The 19398-nt window shown below is 50.4% G+C and overlaps 5 protein-coding genes across 5 annotated transcripts; 2 read left to right on the top strand and 3 right to left on the bottom strand.

Annotated features, from left to right (window-relative positions):
- Positions 1–247: 247 nt before the first annotated feature.
- BDQ94DRAFT_135584 (MCM DNA helicase complex subunit MCM6) lies at positions 248–3786 on the top strand. Its single transcript, XM_026764698.1, has 4 exons — positions 248–2130; positions 2194–2329; positions 2387–3364; positions 3429–3786. Exons 1-4 carry the CDS (start codon positions 482–484, stop codon positions 3549–3551), a joined length of 2886 nt encoding a protein of 961 aa, XP_026631078.1. The 5' UTR covers positions 248–481; the 3' UTR covers positions 3552–3786.
- Positions 3787–4459: 673 nt separating this feature from the next.
- Positions 4460–8881, top strand: BDQ94DRAFT_181425 (putative SNF2 family helicase; the record flags this gene model as incomplete). Its single annotated transcript, XM_026773881.1, has 14 exons — positions 4460–4679; positions 4739–5237; positions 5290–6001; positions 6055–6075; positions 6131–6215; positions 6263–6350; positions 6400–6528; positions 6586–6743; positions 6811–6910; positions 6979–7066; positions 7123–7318; positions 7383–8281; positions 8338–8517; positions 8588–8881. The coding sequence occupies 14 exons, from the start codon at positions 4460–4462 to the stop codon at positions 8879–8881; spliced, it is 3669 nt and encodes a 1222-aa protein (XP_026631077.1).
- Positions 8882–9355: 474 nt separating this feature from the next.
- BDQ94DRAFT_166272 (uncharacterized protein) lies at positions 9356–10941 on the bottom strand (the record flags this gene model as incomplete). The annotated part of the gene is made up of 3 exons (XM_026770506.1): positions 9356–10210; positions 10299–10787; positions 10900–10941. 3 exons carry the CDS (start codon positions 10939–10941, stop codon positions 9356–9358), a joined length of 1386 nt encoding a protein of 461 aa, XP_026631076.1.
- A 467-nt stretch (positions 10942–11408) lies between these two features.
- On the bottom strand, positions 11409–14864 carry BDQ94DRAFT_135580 (uncharacterized protein). Its single transcript, XM_026764697.1, has 3 exons — positions 14308–14864; positions 14099–14226; positions 11409–13976 (listed from the first exon to the last, which is right to left on the bottom strand). The coding sequence occupies exons 1-3, from the start codon at positions 14403–14405 to the stop codon at positions 11845–11847; spliced, it is 2358 nt and encodes a 785-aa protein (XP_026631075.1). The 5' UTR covers positions 14406–14864; the 3' UTR covers positions 11409–11844.
- Positions 14865–15262: 398 nt separating this feature from the next.
- BDQ94DRAFT_181423 (NPA1/URB1 family protein) lies at positions 15263–19267 on the bottom strand. Its single transcript, XM_026773880.1, has 4 exons — positions 18900–19267; positions 16271–18846; positions 15875–16201; positions 15263–15819 (listed from the first exon to the last, which is right to left on the bottom strand). Exons 1-4 carry the CDS (start codon positions 19042–19044, stop codon positions 15502–15504), a joined length of 3366 nt encoding a protein of 1121 aa, XP_026631074.1. The 5' UTR covers positions 19045–19267; the 3' UTR covers positions 15263–15501.
- Between the last annotated feature and the right edge of the window lie 131 nt (positions 19268–19398).

Here is a 19398-nt window from a genome sequence, read left to right as displayed (position 1 = left end):
GGGCCGGTGTGGGCTCGAGGACCTTTGCCCGCAACCAGTCTAGTCCCGGTGGGGTTGGCATGGCGTTCCGTGCGCACCTCCCACGCTGCTGATCTAAGCAGACTAATTCTGCCCCTTTGGGAAGGTCTTTTTCAACAAAAGCACTTTACGCGTCGGTATTTCGCAAGAACTATTCCGCCGACGCGTTCGTGTTGCATTCGCGTCTCATTGCAAAAGCTCGACAAAAAACGAAGCGAAACCGCAGCAACCAAAACATCAACGTTGCCTGCCTACCTTTAGTCCATTATTCTCTCCAACCCCCCCACTACTTCCTATAACCACCTTTCCTCTTTCATTCTTTCATTCTTTCTCTTTTTCCCTTTCTTAAAAGGCAGACCCCAGGGACCGAACAAGTCTTCAAATTAATTCAGTCTAGGGATATATCGGAGTCGCACCCCTCACCCTTTTTAGCGGCCTTCCTTTGGCCCTCCGCCTGACCACCATGTCTTCCCTCTTTGACGCCGTCCTGCAATCCGAATTGGGCTCCACGGCGGGCTCCCGTGACCATCGTCTTCACTCCGATCAGATCCCCAGTTCACGACCCCAACCGCCTTCCGAAAGCAATGGCCCCATGAGTGATATGCATGGCTTTGCCGATGATCAAGTTGCCGATTCCAGTGCCTCGACCGTTACTCGACTGCGCAATCCCTATCTCCCCGGACCGCCCCCGGTAAGCGATGTGGCAGGCGAGAAAGTACAGCAGGCTTTCGCAGAGCTTCTCGAAACCTATCAGGAAGAGACACCTTCGTCGGCACAGGCGGCGCCATCGTCACAAGTCTTGAGTGAAAAATACTACATCGCTCAGATTATGGGCATGGCGAAATGGGAACTGTCGACCCTTTACGTCGATTTCACCCACCTGACCTCCATGAGCAACCCAATTCTTGCCGACGCCATTGCCAACCAATACTACCGATTCCAGCCCTTCTTGACCAAGGCTCTTCATGACCTTATTGCCAAGTATGAGCCAGACTACTTCGCCTCCCACCGTCAAGCTACGGCCGCAGGCAGTGTTTCTTCCCAAGCCGGCACTTCGATGATCGCTGGCAACTCGAGTGTATCCGACAACCCTGAATTGGAGCGCAATATCCGCGAGAAGACTAGGCATCAGCAGACGGATAAGCTGTTCTCTTTGGCCTTCTACAACCTGCCCCTTGTTTCCAGGCTGCGCCAGCTGCGCACATCCCAGATTGGAAAGTTGGTCTCGGTGTCTGGTACAGTCACGCGGACGTCTGAAATTCGTCCTGAATTGTCACTGGGAACCTTCATTTGCGAGGAGTGCAAGGCCGTCGTTACCAACGTGGAACAAACCTTCCGTTACACTGAGCCTTCCCAATGTCCGAACAACACCTGCGGTAACCGCTCCGGCTGGCGCTTGGATATCGGCAAGAGTACGTTTGTGGACTGGCAGAAGGTGAAACTGCAGGAATCTTCTCACGAGATCCCAACTGGCAGCATGCCGCGGACGATGGATGTCATTCTTCGCGGTGAAATGGTTGATCGCGCGAAGGCCGGTGAGCGGTGTATCTTCACAGGTACCTTGATCGTGGTCCCCGATGTCAGTCAATTAGGGCTTCCTGGCGTGCGGCCGGAGGCAGTTCGTGATGACGGTGCCTTCCGGGGAAGTGATATCGGAGGCGGTGGCGTTACTGGACTGAAGGCGCTCGGTATCAAGGATTTGACCTATCGACTGGCCTTCCTTTCTTGCATGGTCACCCCCGATACCACGACGCCGGGTCAGCAGTCCAACCAGCAGCTGAATGGACAATCGCAGAACATCTTGGCTTCGCTCAACCAAAACCGGGATCCCGAATCCAACGAAGACCAGGCCCAGGAAGCTCTTCTTCAGAGCCTGACCCCTTACGAGGTCCAGGACTTGAAGAACCTTGTTCACTCTGAGTACATCTACTCGCGATTGATTGACTCGATCGCCCCCATGATTTACGGTCATCGCCAGATTAAGAAGGGTTTGCTGCTGCAGCTGATTGGCGGTGTCGGCAAGTCCACGGAGCAAGAGAACCTCCAGCTTCGTGGTGACATCAACATTTGCATTGTCGGCGACCCTTCCACGAGTAAGAGTCAATTCTTGAAGTGAGTTTCTTGTCGTCGTTTATGCATTATTGTCTGATATGCCCGTGCTAACACATTCTGAAGATACATCTGCTCGTTGCACCCTCGCGCAGTCTACACCAGTGGTAAAGCCTCGTCTGCCGCCGGTTTGACCGCATCTGTTGTCAAGGACGCTGAGACGGGCGAATTTACCATTGAAGCTGGTGCCTTGATGTTGGCTGTAGGTTACCTGATCTACCTGGTTGGCATTCGAAACTGACGTATTGTGATCCTTTAGAACGGAGGTGGTATTTGCTGTATCGACGAATTCGACAAGATGGACATCAGTGACCAGGTTGCCATTCACGAAGCCATGGAACAACAAACTATCTCCATTGCAAAGGCTGGCATTCACACCACCCTCAATGCTCGGGCTTCTATTCTCGCTGCTGCCAACCCCATCGGCGGCCGATACAACCCTAAGACTACACTGCGCGGCAACCTTAACTTTAGCGCCCCCATTATGAGTCGTTTCGATCTGTTCTTCGTGATCCGGGATGATCCCAATGAAACAGTGGATCGCAATCTGGCTGATCACATTGTCAATGTCCACATGAACCGCGACGAAGCTGTGAACCCCGAGCTCAGCACCGAGCAATTACTCCGCTACATTCGATTCGCTCGTACCTTCAAGCCTGTGTTCACGGAGGAGGCGAAGGCTTATCTGGTCGAAAAGTATAAGGAGCTTCGTGCCGGCGACGCTCAAGGTGGCATGGGCCGCTCTTCGTACCGCATCACGGTTCGACAGCTGGAATCTCTGATCCGTCTCTCTGAAGCCGTTGCCAAAGCCAATTGTGTGGAAGAGATTATACCCAAATTTGTGCGCGAGGCGTACGACCTTCTCCGACAGAGCATTGTGACGGTCGAAAAAGATGATGTCGAAGTCGACGATGATGAGCAGGCCGCCGCCGATGGTCCTGCTGTTGAGGAGGATCATGAAATGGGCGATCGTGATGGTGACAGCCCTATGCGTGAAGATGCCGAATCCGCCCAGCCCAAACGCTCAAGGACCAAGATCACATACGACAAATACATGAAGATCCTGAACCTCATGGTCCGTCGTGTGAGGGACGATGAAGCGAACTCCGGCGAGGGTGTCGAGCAAGAGGATCTCCTCATCTGGTATCTGGAGCAGATTGAGTCCGAGATTGACACAGAGGACGATCTCCAGAATGAGCGTGACTTGGCTGTGAAGGTCCTGAAGCGAATGATCAAGGTATGTGCAATCATATCGCTGTCCATTATATTCGATCCCATAACTAATCAACTACTTCCTACAGGATAACATTCTGATGCCAATTCGCGGGCAAGGCCTTGTGGATGCCGATGATGAAGGGCAGAGTGAGCAAGTTCAACGCACTGTTTACGTGATGCATCCCAACTGCGCCATTGATGAGATGTAATGTCTATTGAATGTTTTGGTTCAGAAAAGGAAACGCTGAGCAATGATTGAAATGGGTCTGCCAAAGGAGCTGGTGGTTATGAGTGATGATATCCCTGTTTGACTTCGATTTGATATTGACCTTACGTATGTTTTATCGGTGAAGTTTGTGTCTATAGAAGTGAGGTCTGGAGTGTAATGGTTCTAAGCATATCTTTCTAATCTCACATGAGTATGACGCCTCATGATCTATCAGACTCTTCCTTACTTCATTTAATTGTATGCAAGCTTATGTTGTGGCACCCCGAATTAACTCTCCACCCAGGTTTATCTAGTTAACTTGCTGTTTGAGCAGTCTCACAGTTTCCTGCTTTACTGGTTTGACTCTCGTCAACTCCCTTCCAATCTCAGCCACGTGAACCTGAGCGAGTGTTCTTCGCTTTGCTCTCTTCGCTCTCTCTTCTCGATTACTCTTGTTTCTCTACGCAATCATATGGCGAGGCCTGTGATCTTATTATTGATCTCTCCTCTTTGAGGTGTGCCCGAGCTCATACTTCCTTCCCCTCATCTCTCTTGGCTTCCTCATCTTTCTCATCTTCTGTTCACCTCCCTACTGTCTCTGATCTTCTTCCCTTTCGCCTCATTCGCCTCTCTCCTGCCTCTCCCACCTTTGTATAAGCCCTCTCTTCCCTGCCCGATTCTTCCTTCCCCTTCCGCCTTCCTTCTTCTCTCTCTATATAAACCCTCTTCTCCCCCCGGCCCTCTTCCTTTCTTCTTCGCTCCTCTCCTCTCGTCTCTTCTTGCTCTAGAGCCTTCGCTGTTCCTTGTTCGACCTTCCCTCTCCTATCACCATTCCTCTTCTTATAACCTCCATAACAAGCACTCTCAAAGCAGGAATCCCCCCGTACGTCAGCAACGATTTAAGCAAACATGGAAGGCCTCAGCAAGGGACTGGAGCCGCCACGGAACACAGAGGACTTACTAGCTGGCTCTGGAGACGTGCAAGAGCCCGATGAGCAGGAATCCTCCCTCCAACCCGAAAGTCTCGATCCGGATCAGATGCGCTTGGAAGCAATCGATCGCCGTAGGCAGCAGGACAATTCCAGGCAGGCTCTTTTCTTTTCTCGTCTGGGCTTTGACACCCACAATCGTAAGGCCTCCTAAAGCTTATAATCACTTTGGCACATGATACTAATTGCTTGCCAGCAGTCCAGCATACGGAAAGCGCGCCATCTACAGTTCCTTCTGTACAGGACGATCAAGCGCCCGCTGCGCAAGCAGTGCTTGATGAAAGTCTATTTGTGCCTCAGGAAGTCTCTTTTTCATGGAATCATCTGTCTACTGAAACAGATGTGCCTCCGATGTCTCCAGATGATCAGAACATATTTGACCTATTTCAGGGGCTTAATTCGGAAGGTGATACAAGTCCACCTATTGAACAGCTTTTGCAGAATTCACCCCACTCGATCGCTAGTGCTTCACAAACAGGAAATGCAGGTACCACAGCTGCACCTGCCGCCAATGAGGAAGATCCAAAGCCGTCCGCACCGACATGTGTCGAGATAATATCATCCTCATCTTCAGCTTCCGGGGACACTGACGTACCGGTAGAAGACTTCCCAGATGATGCTGGAGACCAAAGCTGCCCAACAGAGTGGCCCGACGAGGAGCTTGAAGCTAGTACCAGGGCTGATCTATCGAAGCGGAAGTAAGTGTATCTTATCATCAAGCCTCGGTTTGAGTCTAACTGGTTGTCCTAGGTTCAATTCTATCAAGAAATGGTTTGATAGTTTGGAGAAGCCATCTGTGGCAGACGAAATACGCTTGGAAACAGCAAGGCAACAGGAATCTGCGCGAAAGAATAGGGTGGCAAGGAGAAAAGCCTTGGAAAACCAGAGTGAACTCTTTGACCCAGAGATTGACGAGCCCGATGAATTCACTTCGCGACAGGTTCCTATCGAGCAAAAGACCGGAAGCTCTCATGATGTCCCTGTCAAGCCACAACCGAAAAAGCGGCGTCAAAACAGGATTTCAGCAGACGAAAAGCAAAAGAGCAAGGAACTCGGTTTAGCTGCTGTTCTTGTGCAGCAGAAGAAAAGGGGGCCGCCAAAAGGAGCACCTCGTAAGCGGAAAGAAAGAGGGTCTGACAATGCAATCCCTGGGCCCAGTAAAAAGCGAAAGCGAGGGCCTTTAGGTTCCAAAAAACACCTAGAAGCTCTTCTTTCTTCCACTATCGTCGCTGATGCACATGCCAATGCTTCACTAGATGCAATACCTGAACTCAAAAATAAAGATAAGATGAAAGCACTCACACAACTCGTTGCTAGTCTTCCTAGCGCGGACCAACAGGAGGCTAAATCTGACAAGAGGTCGATCATTGCAGCTACTCGCAACTTCACAAACGTTCCAAGAAGCGACGGGAAATCTGGATGGAGACTCAAGGGTCTAAATACGAGCTTATACCACTATCAGGTCTGTCTGTCTATTTCCTTGTTGCCATGACACTAGCTGACAGGCGTTGAAAGGTCCTTGGGGCTGCTTTTATGGTAAGGAACATGTGCACCGAGATCATGAAGTGACTTGCGGTTAATTTTCAAACAGCGTAACCGCGAATCATCGTCAGAGAGGCCCTTCGGCGGGCTCCTGTGTGATATCATGGGCTTCGGTAAAACTATTCAAGCCCTGGGTGAGTGCATCTAGAGAGAGAAAGTGGCAAGTCTAACAATTCTCTAGCAAATATCATAGATGGCAAACCCTCTGATCCGGAGGACCCTAACAAGACTACCCTCATCGTTGTTCCATCGCACCTAGTCACTCACTGGTAAAATTAATCAATGCTGTGTGTACGAGTTGTAATCTAACTTGGACAGGAAAACACAGATCAACAAGCACTGCGAAAAGAAAGCAATCGGCGATGTCCTTATATACAAGGCGAATTCGAGACTTGAGACCCTCGATACCCGCGATACAGTGAATAGTCTCGTAAGATATGATGTTATGTATGAAAACTAGGCACCTCTTCCAATATTAAGATGGTGTACTTACGCAGTCGTCAGAATCACTACCTACGATGAAGTCAGAAAATCCTATCCACGAATCAAGGTCGCCGATAGCGTGGCGGATATCGAGAAGCTTGCAGCCTGGTGGGATCAGTCCTACGAAGACGAGAGCGGTCCGCTACATAGAATCAAATTCCATAGAATAATCCTTGACGGTATGTTGCGCTCCTTACCGACCTTTTGGCATCAATCGCGGGGCTTAGACTGACGGCTACTCTGTAGAAGGACACGCCATCAAGAACCACCTATCCTCAGTGTCCATTGCTGTACGCTCTCTGATTGGTCACTTTAAGTGGATTTTAAGCGGAACGCCAGTGCACAAGTAAGCTCAAAGTTGATACCCAGCTGTTGTCTGGCTTTCAGTGTGTTGTAGTGTCTGACATTTCATAGCTATCTAGAAGAATTCTATCCGCTTTTCGACTTTCTCGGGGTTCCTGGCATCAAAGATCCTGGATCTTTCATAAAGAACTTTTGCAGCGTGAGCCACTTCCCTTTGACATTCAGAGGCAACTATTAAAGCCAGCCCTTCTGTAGGATGACGACGGCCATGGCCGGCTCGTAAACCTGTTGCGAGCTTTTCTGTTTCGGCGGACACACAAAAGTCGGCTTTTCTCTTTACCAGTAATCAAACTACCCGATGTCAACGAAAGAATCGTTAGGGTGGCATTTTGTGCCGTCGAACGAGAGCTTTACAACGCAATATCAGAGGTTTTTATAGAAAACATCAATGGTGCGCCAGAACACCTCGTGCCATATTAAGGAGTGTTAGAGAAATATCACTGACAGCAGATTAGGGTGTGCACATCTCGAACAGCCTAAATTAGCGCAGTATCGATGCTTTCTGTCGATGATCCTGATGCTTCGTATGTTTTGCAGTCACCTGCTTACGACGCAGTGCATAGTCAAGAGGCTGCTGTCAGAGGGGAACCTCATGAAGAGGCTTTCAAGGCTCGCCAAGCAAAGCGGGGATCGAGATCCATCCTTTACTATAGTGAAATGGCTCGTCTCGGTGCGAAGAAACACAACAGTGCTTGATGAGCGTGAGAACGAAGACACAGTCCAGTATGCCACAGAGCTTCATGGGGACAAGACGGTGTTGATGCAAAATTTCCGTCAGTTAATGGACGAGCTCCATGATACAGAGATTTGGGAAGAAAGACTAGCAAGGACTAATTGCCCCCAATGCGATTTTGTACCAGTGAATCCGGTAATAACTTCGTGCAGGCATCTATATTGTGAGGAATGTTACTACTCCTTACGGATGGACAAGGACAATATGCTCATGGAGCCTAATTGCGTCAGCTGCCGGGTTCCAATCATGGAGGCCGCTTATTTCAAGGAAGATAGTGACGAAAAGACGCGACCTGCAACGACTCTGGGGGCTATTAACCGGAAGAAAAAGCAGGGCAAGAAGACAACCACCACGAAGAAACAAGCCAGGAGCAGTATGCGCCGAGTCACGGCACCACAAATCGAGGAATCCGATGAAGAGCCAGATGCTGACGAGGATACGGACTGGATTAAGGCATGTGCTCGGCATATGCCCAGTGCTAAACTCACAAAGATACGCGAGATTCTTACCGAGTGGCTTGCACAGGATTCCCCGGGCAAGATAGTCATATTCACCCAATTTTTAGATTTCGTCCAAATACTGGCTACCATGTGCCAAGCAGAAAACTGGCCATATGTTTTAGTGAGCAAATAAGTCATCGAGTATGCCCAAGACCCAGATTGGCTAATATTCTATAGTTGACTGGGAAACTGAGTCTAGCAGTTCGCGAAAACAATATGAAGTTGTTCAGTGATAAAGATAGCGAAAAGAGGATAATGATCGCCAGTCTGAAGGCTGGGGGCACAGGACTAGATCTATCAGCCGCCAACAAGTGCATTCTTGTTGACTTGTGGTGGAACGAAGCTATTCAGGAGCAGGTATGTATACTTTTGTCCGATATCACTGCTTAACAGGACTTTGGTGCAGCTGGTAACACTCCGATTTCAGGCCTTTTGCCGCTTGTTCCGAATTGGGCAAGAAAGCGAGGTGGAATTTGTGAAGCTTATCATCGAGAACTCTATTGACGACTACCTGCTCAATTTGCAGACGCATAAGACGGCTCTTATAACCGGAGCAATGGGCGAAAGAGCCCTAGCGGGGCGGGATACCCTTGAGGATCTCCTTCGAATGTTCGCAGATGTCGAGAAGGACCCTAGAGGTGTGCTTCACCTCAAGGCCAAGACAGCGTCAAGGGACATTAGGATTGGGGCTGGATTCCGACCGACTTTTGGGGTTTTTTGAATGAACATCCCTTATGATAAGCGACGCCCATATGCTGCAGATTTAATGAGTTAGTTCTTTCTGTTTTGCATGCTGCTTTGATTTATGGAATTGCTAGTTTCATGCCCAGCAATCATGATCGAGGGAAACCCGGCGGACTTGGAGGATCTGGTTTTTTTTCTTTTGCTTTTCGTTTTGAATTCAGTCACGTTTTGCGGTTTAGTTGGGTATGCCATAGCACTGGCTGTTACTGAAAATGGTCTCAGTGATATCAACATTTACGAGCGCAGCCAGGATGGCACAATTCCTTTAAGTTACTCTAGTTTTAGGAGGAAATACATTGCTACTTGATATTTCCACTCTTCCCTATCGAAACATACACCCACAGTTCAATGAATTACCGACGTAGACGAATTGAACCCCCATCAACCCAGCACACAATAAACTTAGTCTCCTTATCCACACACCTGGCTTTCCCCAATCCACTGCATACACCTAAAACCTTCTCGACCCGCGCCTTCCACGCCCAGCACCTGCACCACCAGCACCAGCACCATCCTGCAAACCCTCCCCAAGCACTCTCGGCACCAGCACACTACTATTTGACGCCACCGACCCCCTATCCTGAGAACCCAGCACCCGCGACTGCCATCTCAAGCGATGATACCGTCTTCTTCTCCGATGCGCGTAGTCCTGCAGCCCCAGTCCCGCCTCATCAGGGTCCACCTCCGTATCAGCATACTCTGACTCCGATTCGACTCTCCAAGGAGGGACCCCGGAACTCCATCTTCCACTTTCACCACCGCTACCACCTGCTTCATAATCCATTCTCATCTCATCATCAACCTCGTCAGCAACATTATCAGCATTATGATATGAATGATCAACAACCTGCGAAAAACTCTCAGCCTCAGTCTCAGTGATCATTCCAACCGGATCGTGGAGGGGCCCAGCAACAATGTTATTGTTGATGTTCTCTTTATCCGAGTCCCAGTCTTGATGATAGGCACGTACTTCTTGGTTATTATGATGATTGTTGTAGTGATAATGATGGTAATCAGGCTGCAATCGGCCTACAGGATTTGGTTGTGTAGGGAAGGATAATAGGCCTCCTGGGCCGGGGGAAAGGTCTTCGTAGATGGTGAACTCGGTTAAGATACTGTGGTTGTTATTGTTGCTGTTGTTGTTGTTGTTGATGTTGTTGTGGTGGTGGTGGTTAGATCTATGTCTGGTGATGGGGTTTATGTTGTTCATCCCGATAATGCTGGTTAGGCAGCCGCTTCGGGTCGTTATGATTGGTTCGGTATCTCCTTCTGTATACTGGACTGTAGGTGCCTGGTGATGACGATACTGATGAGTAGAGTGATGGTGAGAATGATGCTGTCCCTTTCCCACCACGAACAGGGGACGAATTATTCGTTGCGCAGGTGGAACTTACCACCATTTGTCCTTCTCCTTCTCTAGTTCCGTGATGATCCTCATGTTGAGGGTTGTGATAATCATCACCATCGACATCCATGTCCATATCCTCAGAAGCAGCAACAGCAACAGGGGGATGTGGTGAGGGGGTATACTGCTGCTGTTGTTGCTGATAAGTTGAGCTCATGTCCATAGCATCCCTAAACGCTCTATCATGCGCCTCGTTTTCCAAAGCCCGCACCGCAAGCATCCTGTACTCGTTTTTGCGGAGAGCATCTTCCTGTTCTTGGATCTCTTTGTTCAGGGCTTCTTCGAAACGCTCGGCTTGTCTGGTATATTGGGAGGGGATACGAGGCCGTTTGAAGGGTTGATGGCCTGTTTCATTGTTGGTTGCGTTGGGAGTGGTGTTGATGAGAGTGCCTGGTGAGGTATTTTTGGAGTCATCATTGTCATTATCACAGGCTGCTCGTCTTTTACGAGTGGTGGTTGTGATCATGGCGGTTGTGGTCTGGATAGATTGGGGATGATGGTGGTTAGATGTGTTTTGTGTGGGGGATGGTGAGGGAGGTGATGTAGAATGAGGCATGGTGGGATCTGGATTGATCTGGACTTGTACTTACACTCGTATCTTGGTCCATGTTGTCGTCGATGATTTTGGTCATTGTGTTGGGATGGAATTCAGTTTATCTAAATGATGAGTTCGGATAAGCTGTATGGAGGATGAACGGGTCAGCAAAGGCCGGTTGTCTTGTAAGACCAGCTGTCAGAGTGATTCCTGAGTAAAAGACAATAAGATGGATTATTCACGCGTTGGTGTGTGCCATCCATCATCGCCATTATCATTAACTGTGTGTGGGAGACTGCTCCTCAAAAGATACTACTTACTTGGGGTTTGGGATGATGTATCTTGATCCAGATGAAGAGTTGATGTCGAACATCTGCGGTCAGACTCAGTGTAGCTGATTCTTCAAGCAGATGTAAAGGGTGGAAGTAGGAAGTAGGAAATAGGAGAGGGAAGCGAGATGGCTTAAACGTGCGCAGCTCGGAGTCCACCGGCCATTCACTACAGTCACTTCGCCTCAGGCACCTGTGCCAAATATAGCCTACACACATCTACAGTTAAAGCACAGTTCAAGCAATAGGTTTCATTGAAGCCATGATGTCAGCTAGTAGTTCAGTTCTGCAATACAATGGCTTTAGATCGCATCTCCGAGATACATCTCAGTATCTGCATTCTGCCTATTGCTGTCCTTTATGTAATCCCCCAGGGTTGTTATACATCCAGACGCAAACGAGTCCGGCTGTGATACAGTCTCCTCATCAGTCCCAAGCCTTAGCAGCTGGCTAGGTCTCTCCTGAACTCCTTCAAACTAGCCCTTTGTCATGCACCAAATACACACACATAAATGAATCAGATACAAGAAGATTAGAAGGTGCATTGTTCTGGCGTAACAAAGACATAAGTATGAGAAGATCAAGGACATATCTCATATGGCGTTTGCGCATTCTCCTTGCATTCGTCTCCCTAGGACACTGTACTAACCACCCCGGACTTCGCGCACTCCCTACCGGAACTGTCCAGGCCCGAGCATGCCGCGCGGGGCCTCGCCGCCAACTTGGCCGAACATATCCAACAGGTGCCGGGCGGAAGGGGGAGGCACTTGTGGTCCAGGATTGCCCTCAAAAGGACCTTGACCACGGTGGGGAAGCCCCATGAGAGCCTCACCGTTGGGCGGCATGGGTGGGAAACCGGCTGGCGGGGGTCCATTCATGTAGCCTGGAGGAGGCATCATGCCTGGAGGAGGGGGACGCGGGAAGGGTTCACGCTCGTTGAGGGGTGGTGCATTCCCATGCATGGGCATCATGTTCGCCATGTAGCTTGGGTTGACGCCGCGCGTAGGTGTCGGAATACCCGGAGGAGGTGCCAGTGGCGCGGGTCCAGCAGCTTGCTGTGGGGGCATTTGAGGTCCTGGCCATCCAGGGGGAGGCAGATGCTCGAAGCCTGGGGGTCTCTGCATGCCCATAGGAGGATGACCTTGAGCCTGGGGAGCTCTGGTTCCGCCGGGCGTCATAGGGAGTTGCCCGCCCTGAGGGAACGGCATATCCTCGAAATATCCCATGGGCGGCCCATTTGCGGGCCGGCGACGAAGATGATCAGCATCGGGTCTCTGCATGTTTGCTATCGCAGGGTCATCCAAGAAGTTGGGGCCCTTTTGCGGGGTCGGAATGCCTGGAGGGGGAGAAAGAACTTCCGGCATGCTCAACAAACCGGGGGCCGGCCCGACAGGGCCAGCACTCTGGGGCTGGCTCTGGGCACCCTGGTTGGCAACGGGACTAACACGGACCTGCTGCATCAGTCGCAGTAGATGTTCCCGGTCTCGAGCATGTGTCTCCTGGACATAAGGATTAGGCCCAGCGCCTCGAGCAACTGTCTCTTGCATGGCCAGGTACTCCTGCCGCTTGATTTGATCTCGAGCAGGAGATGAAACAGCACTCCGGATCTGTTCGGCCTGTACCTGCGAAGGAGGCCGGTTGTATGCAACAGGGTCATTGTGAGGTGTAGCGTTGCGCGATTTTCCTCCGCCAAGCATCTGCAGGATACGCTGGAAACCTTCCTGATCGGCATCAGTGTTGACGGTGTTCATCGAAGGCGACGACCTGGTCTCTGGATGAGACTCTGGTTCCTTGGCCGGGCTTCCCGGTGGTGGCGAGAAAAGTCCAGCAAAACGCGACGACTTTCCAAGCTTTCCTGGGAGTGGCTCTTTCTTCATTGTCGGTTCCATCATGGGAGGAGGAGCGCTTATCTCCTGAGGTAGGGGAGGCGCCTGGGGTGGCTTGGAATCCCCGAGCAATCCAAAGAACCGCTCCATGGCCGAATCTGACGTGAAGGGAGCACCATTGCTGCTGAAAATCTCACCATCTGTAGGCCTAGGCTCTGGCTTCGGCGCGGGGGCAGGTGCAGGGGTCGTCTCCAAGGGGACCTCCTTTTCCTCGGCTTGAACCTGCGAGGAGCCAGCCTTCATCCTTTCCTTCCAGCGTTCAAAGTCTTCCTGTGTATGCACTCGGCGAGGCTCATCTCGATCAGTCGAATCCATCCACTCAGGATCCTGTTCGAACTTGGCTCCCCGCGTCCAGTCACGATCTGCACCGTGCCGATCTCGACGCCATTCTCTGTTTCGTATCGGAGTCTTCTCCTCTTCCGCTTCAGGTGCGTCGTGAGTATTCTCATCACGAAACCAACTTCCCTCGTGTCTAGCACGTCCGGGTGTGCCGTCCTTCCGTGGGAAGAATCGTGCATCCTTGTCTCTAACTCCTCGGTCATTGTTGGGTTCTCGCTGATCGCGGTTCTCCCACCGATCGAACTCCCCGTTGCGTCTCGGCTTTCGATCCTGTTCTTCGGGGCCGAACGTACGGCGGGGGCGTCCACTGTTCCAATCCTCCCTGTCCCCACGCCGGTTGTTGTTGTTGGTGTTGTTGTTGTTGTTGAATGTCCCTAATTTTCCATCTCGTCGGTCAAAGTCTCTGTCACCAGTCTCCCGGTCCTTGAAGAACTTCTCCCGTAAATTGAACCGGTCGTTCTTCGATTCATCTTGGTCATTAGGCCTTGACGATCGTTCGGTAGCATCTATCGATCCTTTACCGGGTATACGAGATGCCGAAGCAAAAGCAGTTTTAGGGGGTCCGAGAATGATGTCCTCTATAGGTGATCGACGACGTCACGCATCAGTAAGGTCCTCGAGGTTTCAATCCAAGAAAAGAGAACAATGGATATGGGGGTATTCAACATCGTGTGAGAAGCAAAAGTGTGATGGTTATTACCTGAATTGGAATTCCGGGACACATGACGAGTTTCAAACAGACTGGGCCTTCTGGGAGTCGTTTCATGGGGGTTATTGGGGTCTCGAGAGTTTGTAGCTTTCCGTTGGGTAGCTGGATCGGGGATTGGGCTAGCTCGAAGAAATGACTGCATCAGTTTCGGGATATCGCAATAGATTGATAAGGCAAAGGAGCAGGCACGTTGAACTTACCCCATCCATTCTTCTACCGGCGGTAAATTGGTAGGCTTTGTGACCAGAGGCGACGACCGCAGCCATAGCAGCTCATCGATCTGGTACCGTCGCGCCATGAGGATGGCTTGGGTAAGGTGGGTGTGTGGGATGCTATCGGTATGCCGTTACGTCGATCTCATTGGTTGCCGACAGTTCAAGGATGAGAAAAGGTGGAGTGGAATTTATCGCGGGACAGGAAAAGGAAAGAAGGCGAGTAAGGCAGACTGCAAGACACCGAGGCTAGGCTGTGGCTGTAAGAGGTGTGTACTGTGTACTGGGTAGAGGTAGGATGATGAGTGGGCAGCAGGAAGCGAAGCCGCTTGCCAGTGGCAAGGGAAAAGGCGGAGGAGAGAGGAGCTTCGATCGGTCAAAGGTCCAGGAGCGCTCGTTGGGAAGCAGATGAGGGGCACCAGCGGTGCAACAAACCGGGTGGCCTGATTTGCCTGTGTAGAAGGAATCCCAACTGGTCTCGGATAGATCGATAGACAGTAGAGTAAGTGGAAGGAGGACAAAGCTGGTGGGGAACAACAGAAAGGGGGCAAGCAGAAGAGGTGGTGAAGGGGAAGGGGAGTTTGGGCGAAGTTGCGGGCAAAGATGTCGAGGACCGCCGGACCGCAACGAAGTTCAAAACGTGTGCACTGCCCAATGGGGAAAGTCGCCTGTCAGCTTGTCGCCTCGTTCATCTTCACTTCTCCCCCCCATTTCTCATCTGTCGGGATTCTCCTTCTTGCCGCTTTACAATAATCACCTTCCTACGCAGAGGCTTCAGTGACTGTTTACTATTACTATAGTAGTTATTCTTCCCCTGGCCGTCATTCACTGCGAATTCAGTCGTCTATGTTCCCGGAGCAACTCAACCCTCGGTACCGCCAGCAACCACCCCCAACGCAGAGCAGAATCCTTATGTAGTTAAGCCATCACTTGGGATAGATCATATAATACGTCCCATCTCTTAAAATAGCCTGTCTTTCAATGGCGCAGAGATGAGGCCAGTATGTACTCGGCTACAGTGCAAGATCAGATTAACCTATCAGATTTCAAATTCCATCCACGACTGACTAAACAAATCATTACGGATTGTTATATACGCCTGAATCAGATGCCAATTACTTCGCAGCCAAGTACCTAGAATTAAGGCAGCTTCGTCCATGTCCCATCTCCTACGACGGGACGCTAGCCCACGATGTTCTCGACCACTTGCAAAGCGGCTCCTCCACTCCACTTCGAAACCCGATCATTATCCGATGTTTGCTTCAAGGAATCGGCAATGGCCGCAAGAGTCGACGTCTCTTTGCCCTTGACAGCCGGAATCTGACTCTGGATCCAGCTGAGAATACCCGCCCTAGTGACGAGTGTTGTGCTTCCTTGCACTTGAGTCGCACGGTACACTAATTGCAAGATCTTTCTCTTGGCAGAGTAGCCTGCCGAGGGCGACTCGTAGAATGAGAGCGCTCTCTCGAAGACGTTCGCACGGCGGTAAATATCCATATCCTGTATTTTGAATAAGTCACATGTTAACGTAAGGGAAGGAATGACGGTAACCTACAGCTTCAGTGCGAAGACCCTTGATGAGTAAATCAAGAAGCCAGCTAGTCTCGTCGAAATAGCCGTCATCAAGCTCTGGTTCATGCAGTAGGATTTTGTCAATCCAATAGGATGGGATCTTCTCCACCTCCCAGGAAGGAGCTTTTTGTAGGAACTTGTTGACCTTTCCGTACATTTTGTGCATCGGGTCCGTGAGAACAGTCAGGCAACTGGACGCGCACTCCCCTACAATCCACGGTACGGGCGAATCAAGCCCAATCTGCTTGACAGTTTCAAGAAGCTCTCCTGTAAGGATGTAGACTGATCGCCATTCCACATATTTAGATTCCTGCGGGTATGTTAGCTTATCGTTCTACTCTGAATTCACAGAAAAGTACCGGCTCAACGGCTTACCTACCTTGAGTTTGCCCATGAAACGAATAATACTCGTGAATGCTTGCTTCCTCACTTCCTCGTATGCCGAACACAAGCAGAGAACCAGTTCAGCTATCCGGCCTTGCTCAACCGCCACTTCGATGTCTTCCTTCTCCCATCGGTGCAGCTCGTTGTGGGTGGTACTTTCTGTCGGTAAGGTTCCAAAAACCTCCTCCAAGTCTACCTCTTCCTTTTTGGCGGTAGTTGTAGTGTCTTGGGAAGGAGCATCAATGTCCATCTCATGGTCTTCCTCGGCATCTTCAGAATCTTTCAATGCTTTCTTGAAAGCCGACTTCGACTTCTTATTCTCGGCACTCTCCACCAGCTTGTCTCGGGCACTTTTCAGTGCCTTGGCGTTTTCTCCGGCGCGCTTCAAGCTTCCTAGCGTTTGAGCAATCCAAGCAACCACCGCACTCTCGACAGCTGCGTCTCCAGACTTGACAACAAATGGCCACTGTTCGATTACTGCAGCTACCAGGGGGCTGACCGGGCTGGAAAAGCCCTCAAACAAGGAGTCAACGAGGTCTTGGTAGTGAACCGGTTTCTTTGCAATACGGCAGGCGCAATTATCAAAGAACGATAGTTGGCGCTGGAGTTTCTCCGAGTCTGAAATTTCGAAGCTAGAAAGAATCGCAGGAAACGAGGAGGGGTTCTGCAGGACAGAGTACTCGGTGAGGACCGTCCGCAGCAGCTGGTCGATCTCACGCAGGGAGTATCTTGATGCTGTTTCCACCAGCACCTTTAGGATTGACGTAAAAGCAGAATACTGCATAGACCCTGGTTGTTGCCACCAACGCATAGAAGTAGAGTGTTGTACAATCCTCATGATGTTTTGCAGTTGGCTCAGCACTGACTCGGTATCATCCTCGTCCAGCTTTCCTTCATCCAATCGCTTCAATATGTCAACCAAAATGAGTGACACGTCGAGTCCTTCCTCGAACGCGGCGTCTGGTACTACCTCGTAAAACGAAGCGAGAAGCTCTGAGACAGCATCCTGCTGCTGGAAGTCCTCCTTGTCCGTTCGCTTGAAGAGCAGAATGACTTCCTTTACTCCAGGGCACCGGCGACTAAACTCAGCAACCAGCTTGCTTGCCGCCTGTGTCCACAAGGGTTGACTGACCCCATGATCGCCGTTGAAGATCTTCAGAACAGCCCGCAGTTTGTTGAAAGCAATTGTAAGAATTCGGACGGCAAACAATGTTACGATCTCGGCATTCATGTTCAAGCAGCGGGTAAGTATCTTCTGAGTCAGAGGGCGGGGAAGTACATTCTCAATGACCACGGAAACGGGCGGAGGTGTCGGAGGTAACTTGTCTTTCCAACCACAGTTCACAGGCACGGGTAGCTGTACGGAGGAGAAGAGAAGCGCAGACTCAGCCATCCAGGATGGTGTCGGCTTCGGGTCCGCAGTAAACATGCTTTTCTTCGTGAAGAAATCGGCAACTAGCTCCGGGGCCGCCTTGAAAATGGCCACTAACAGCTCAATCTGGAGACTGTCGGTATCCGGACGAAGGGTCTGGATCAGATAGGACAATGTTCCATTGCGAACAGGTACAGACTGGCTGTACTTGTCGACATGAAGAGCAGAATCGAGTCCCAGATCAATCAACGTCTCATCATCCGTGGGAAGCGCCTCAGGATCACTTCCATGGGGGTACCAACCAGACTCTGGAAGCAAGACTCCAAGTTCGGTGTTCGTACAGACGTTCATCAAGATCTTGTGGATTTCGTCTGTAGTGGAAACATTCGCCGGATTGGGCTCCTCTGACTCACGGTCGTAGCCGTAGAGTGTGACGAGTCGCTCCAGGTTCCATCGATTGAAGAACTTGCTTTTTGCGATGCGGGAAATCGAAGCATCCTGAATAATGTCTTTGTCAATACACCTGATAGTCTCCAGAACGATATCTCTCGCGTCTTTCCTAATGTACTCAAAGAACGCTCTAATAACTTTATGTTGTTCGATGATATCACTCTTTCCATTTGATTGCAAGAATCGCAGATTTGCAAGGACGTATTTCTGAGCATTCCTGCGCAGTGTAGGTTTGGAACTTTCCTCCGATATTTCTTCCAGCTGAGCTTTGTTTGGGGTAAGAAAGACTTCGATGCGCTTGAATGTGATATATCGCGCGGCATGGACGTGGCGCGCAACAGCTCCACCATCGAAGCTGACCATCTCCGTGAGGAGACGGAGACAGGGAGAAATCAAATGCTCTTTTGATTTGAGAGCTGTCAGGCCACGATTGAACAGTCTCAGCTGTTCTTTCTGAAGGAGGTACTTGCATAGTGCCACTCCGAAATCCCGAAAGTCCAGATTACTAGACACCGTCTTGAGAAACTGAGCTAGGACAGATGGCACAACAGTCAGTAACGACTCGTTGTTGTTGCTATCCGCAAAGCCCCAAGTCTGGACCAGATCGGTGAAGCAGACCGCTTCGTTCTCGTTTACCCGTGAGAATTGCGAATCACAGTATGCTTTGAGGATGCGGAACTTTTTGGCCTTTTCAGCCTCATCCTCAGACTGCCCAATGGACGTGAGAAAGTCCTTGAACTTTCTTATACCTGTTTTAATGAGTATTGGAGCATCCTGGGTGGCTTTTTAAGGTGTTACTTACCTTGCTTGGATTCATTGGGATTCTGTTGGAAAGCCAAGGAAGAGCGAAGCTGCGTGTGCGAAGATATGGTGGCAGTAGCATCGACATCCTGGCCATTGTCCAGCTTTCTCCTCTTATTGCGGAGCTGGCCCTCGTGGGAAGACATTTTGAGCTAATGCAGATGCTCGTGTTATGCAAAAGGCCGGGGACTGGACCTCGACGAGGATTAGTAGTAGGCCGGCAGGAACTTCGCCCGATTCAGACCTTCAGAGTTTTGCGACTTCTGAATTGGCCTTTGATTAGTGCCACTACGGCGAACTTAAAATGGACAAGTCTGTCCAGTAAGCAAGAGTATTCTTAGAGAATAGGGTAAATATATATTATAGAAGAAAGATAAACGTTAGTGGAAGAAGACGTTGCGACAAGAGGCTTGCCGGTAGACTTCTGGAAAGTCCTGCGCAGATGAATTGATCCACTGCTGTGGATGTATCTGGCCTCCCATTGGTCGGATCAGGGTCTG

This window comes from Aspergillus welwitschiae (genome assembly GCF_003344945.1).
Source record: "Aspergillus welwitschiae strain CBS 139.54b unplaced genomic scaffold BDQ94scaffold_3, whole genome shotgun sequence".
Lineage (NCBI taxonomy): Eukaryota > Fungi > Ascomycota > Eurotiomycetes > Eurotiales > Aspergillaceae > Aspergillus > Aspergillus welwitschiae.
Note: the sequence above shows the minus strand (reverse complement) of the source record. Positions and strands in the feature narration are given on the sequence as shown.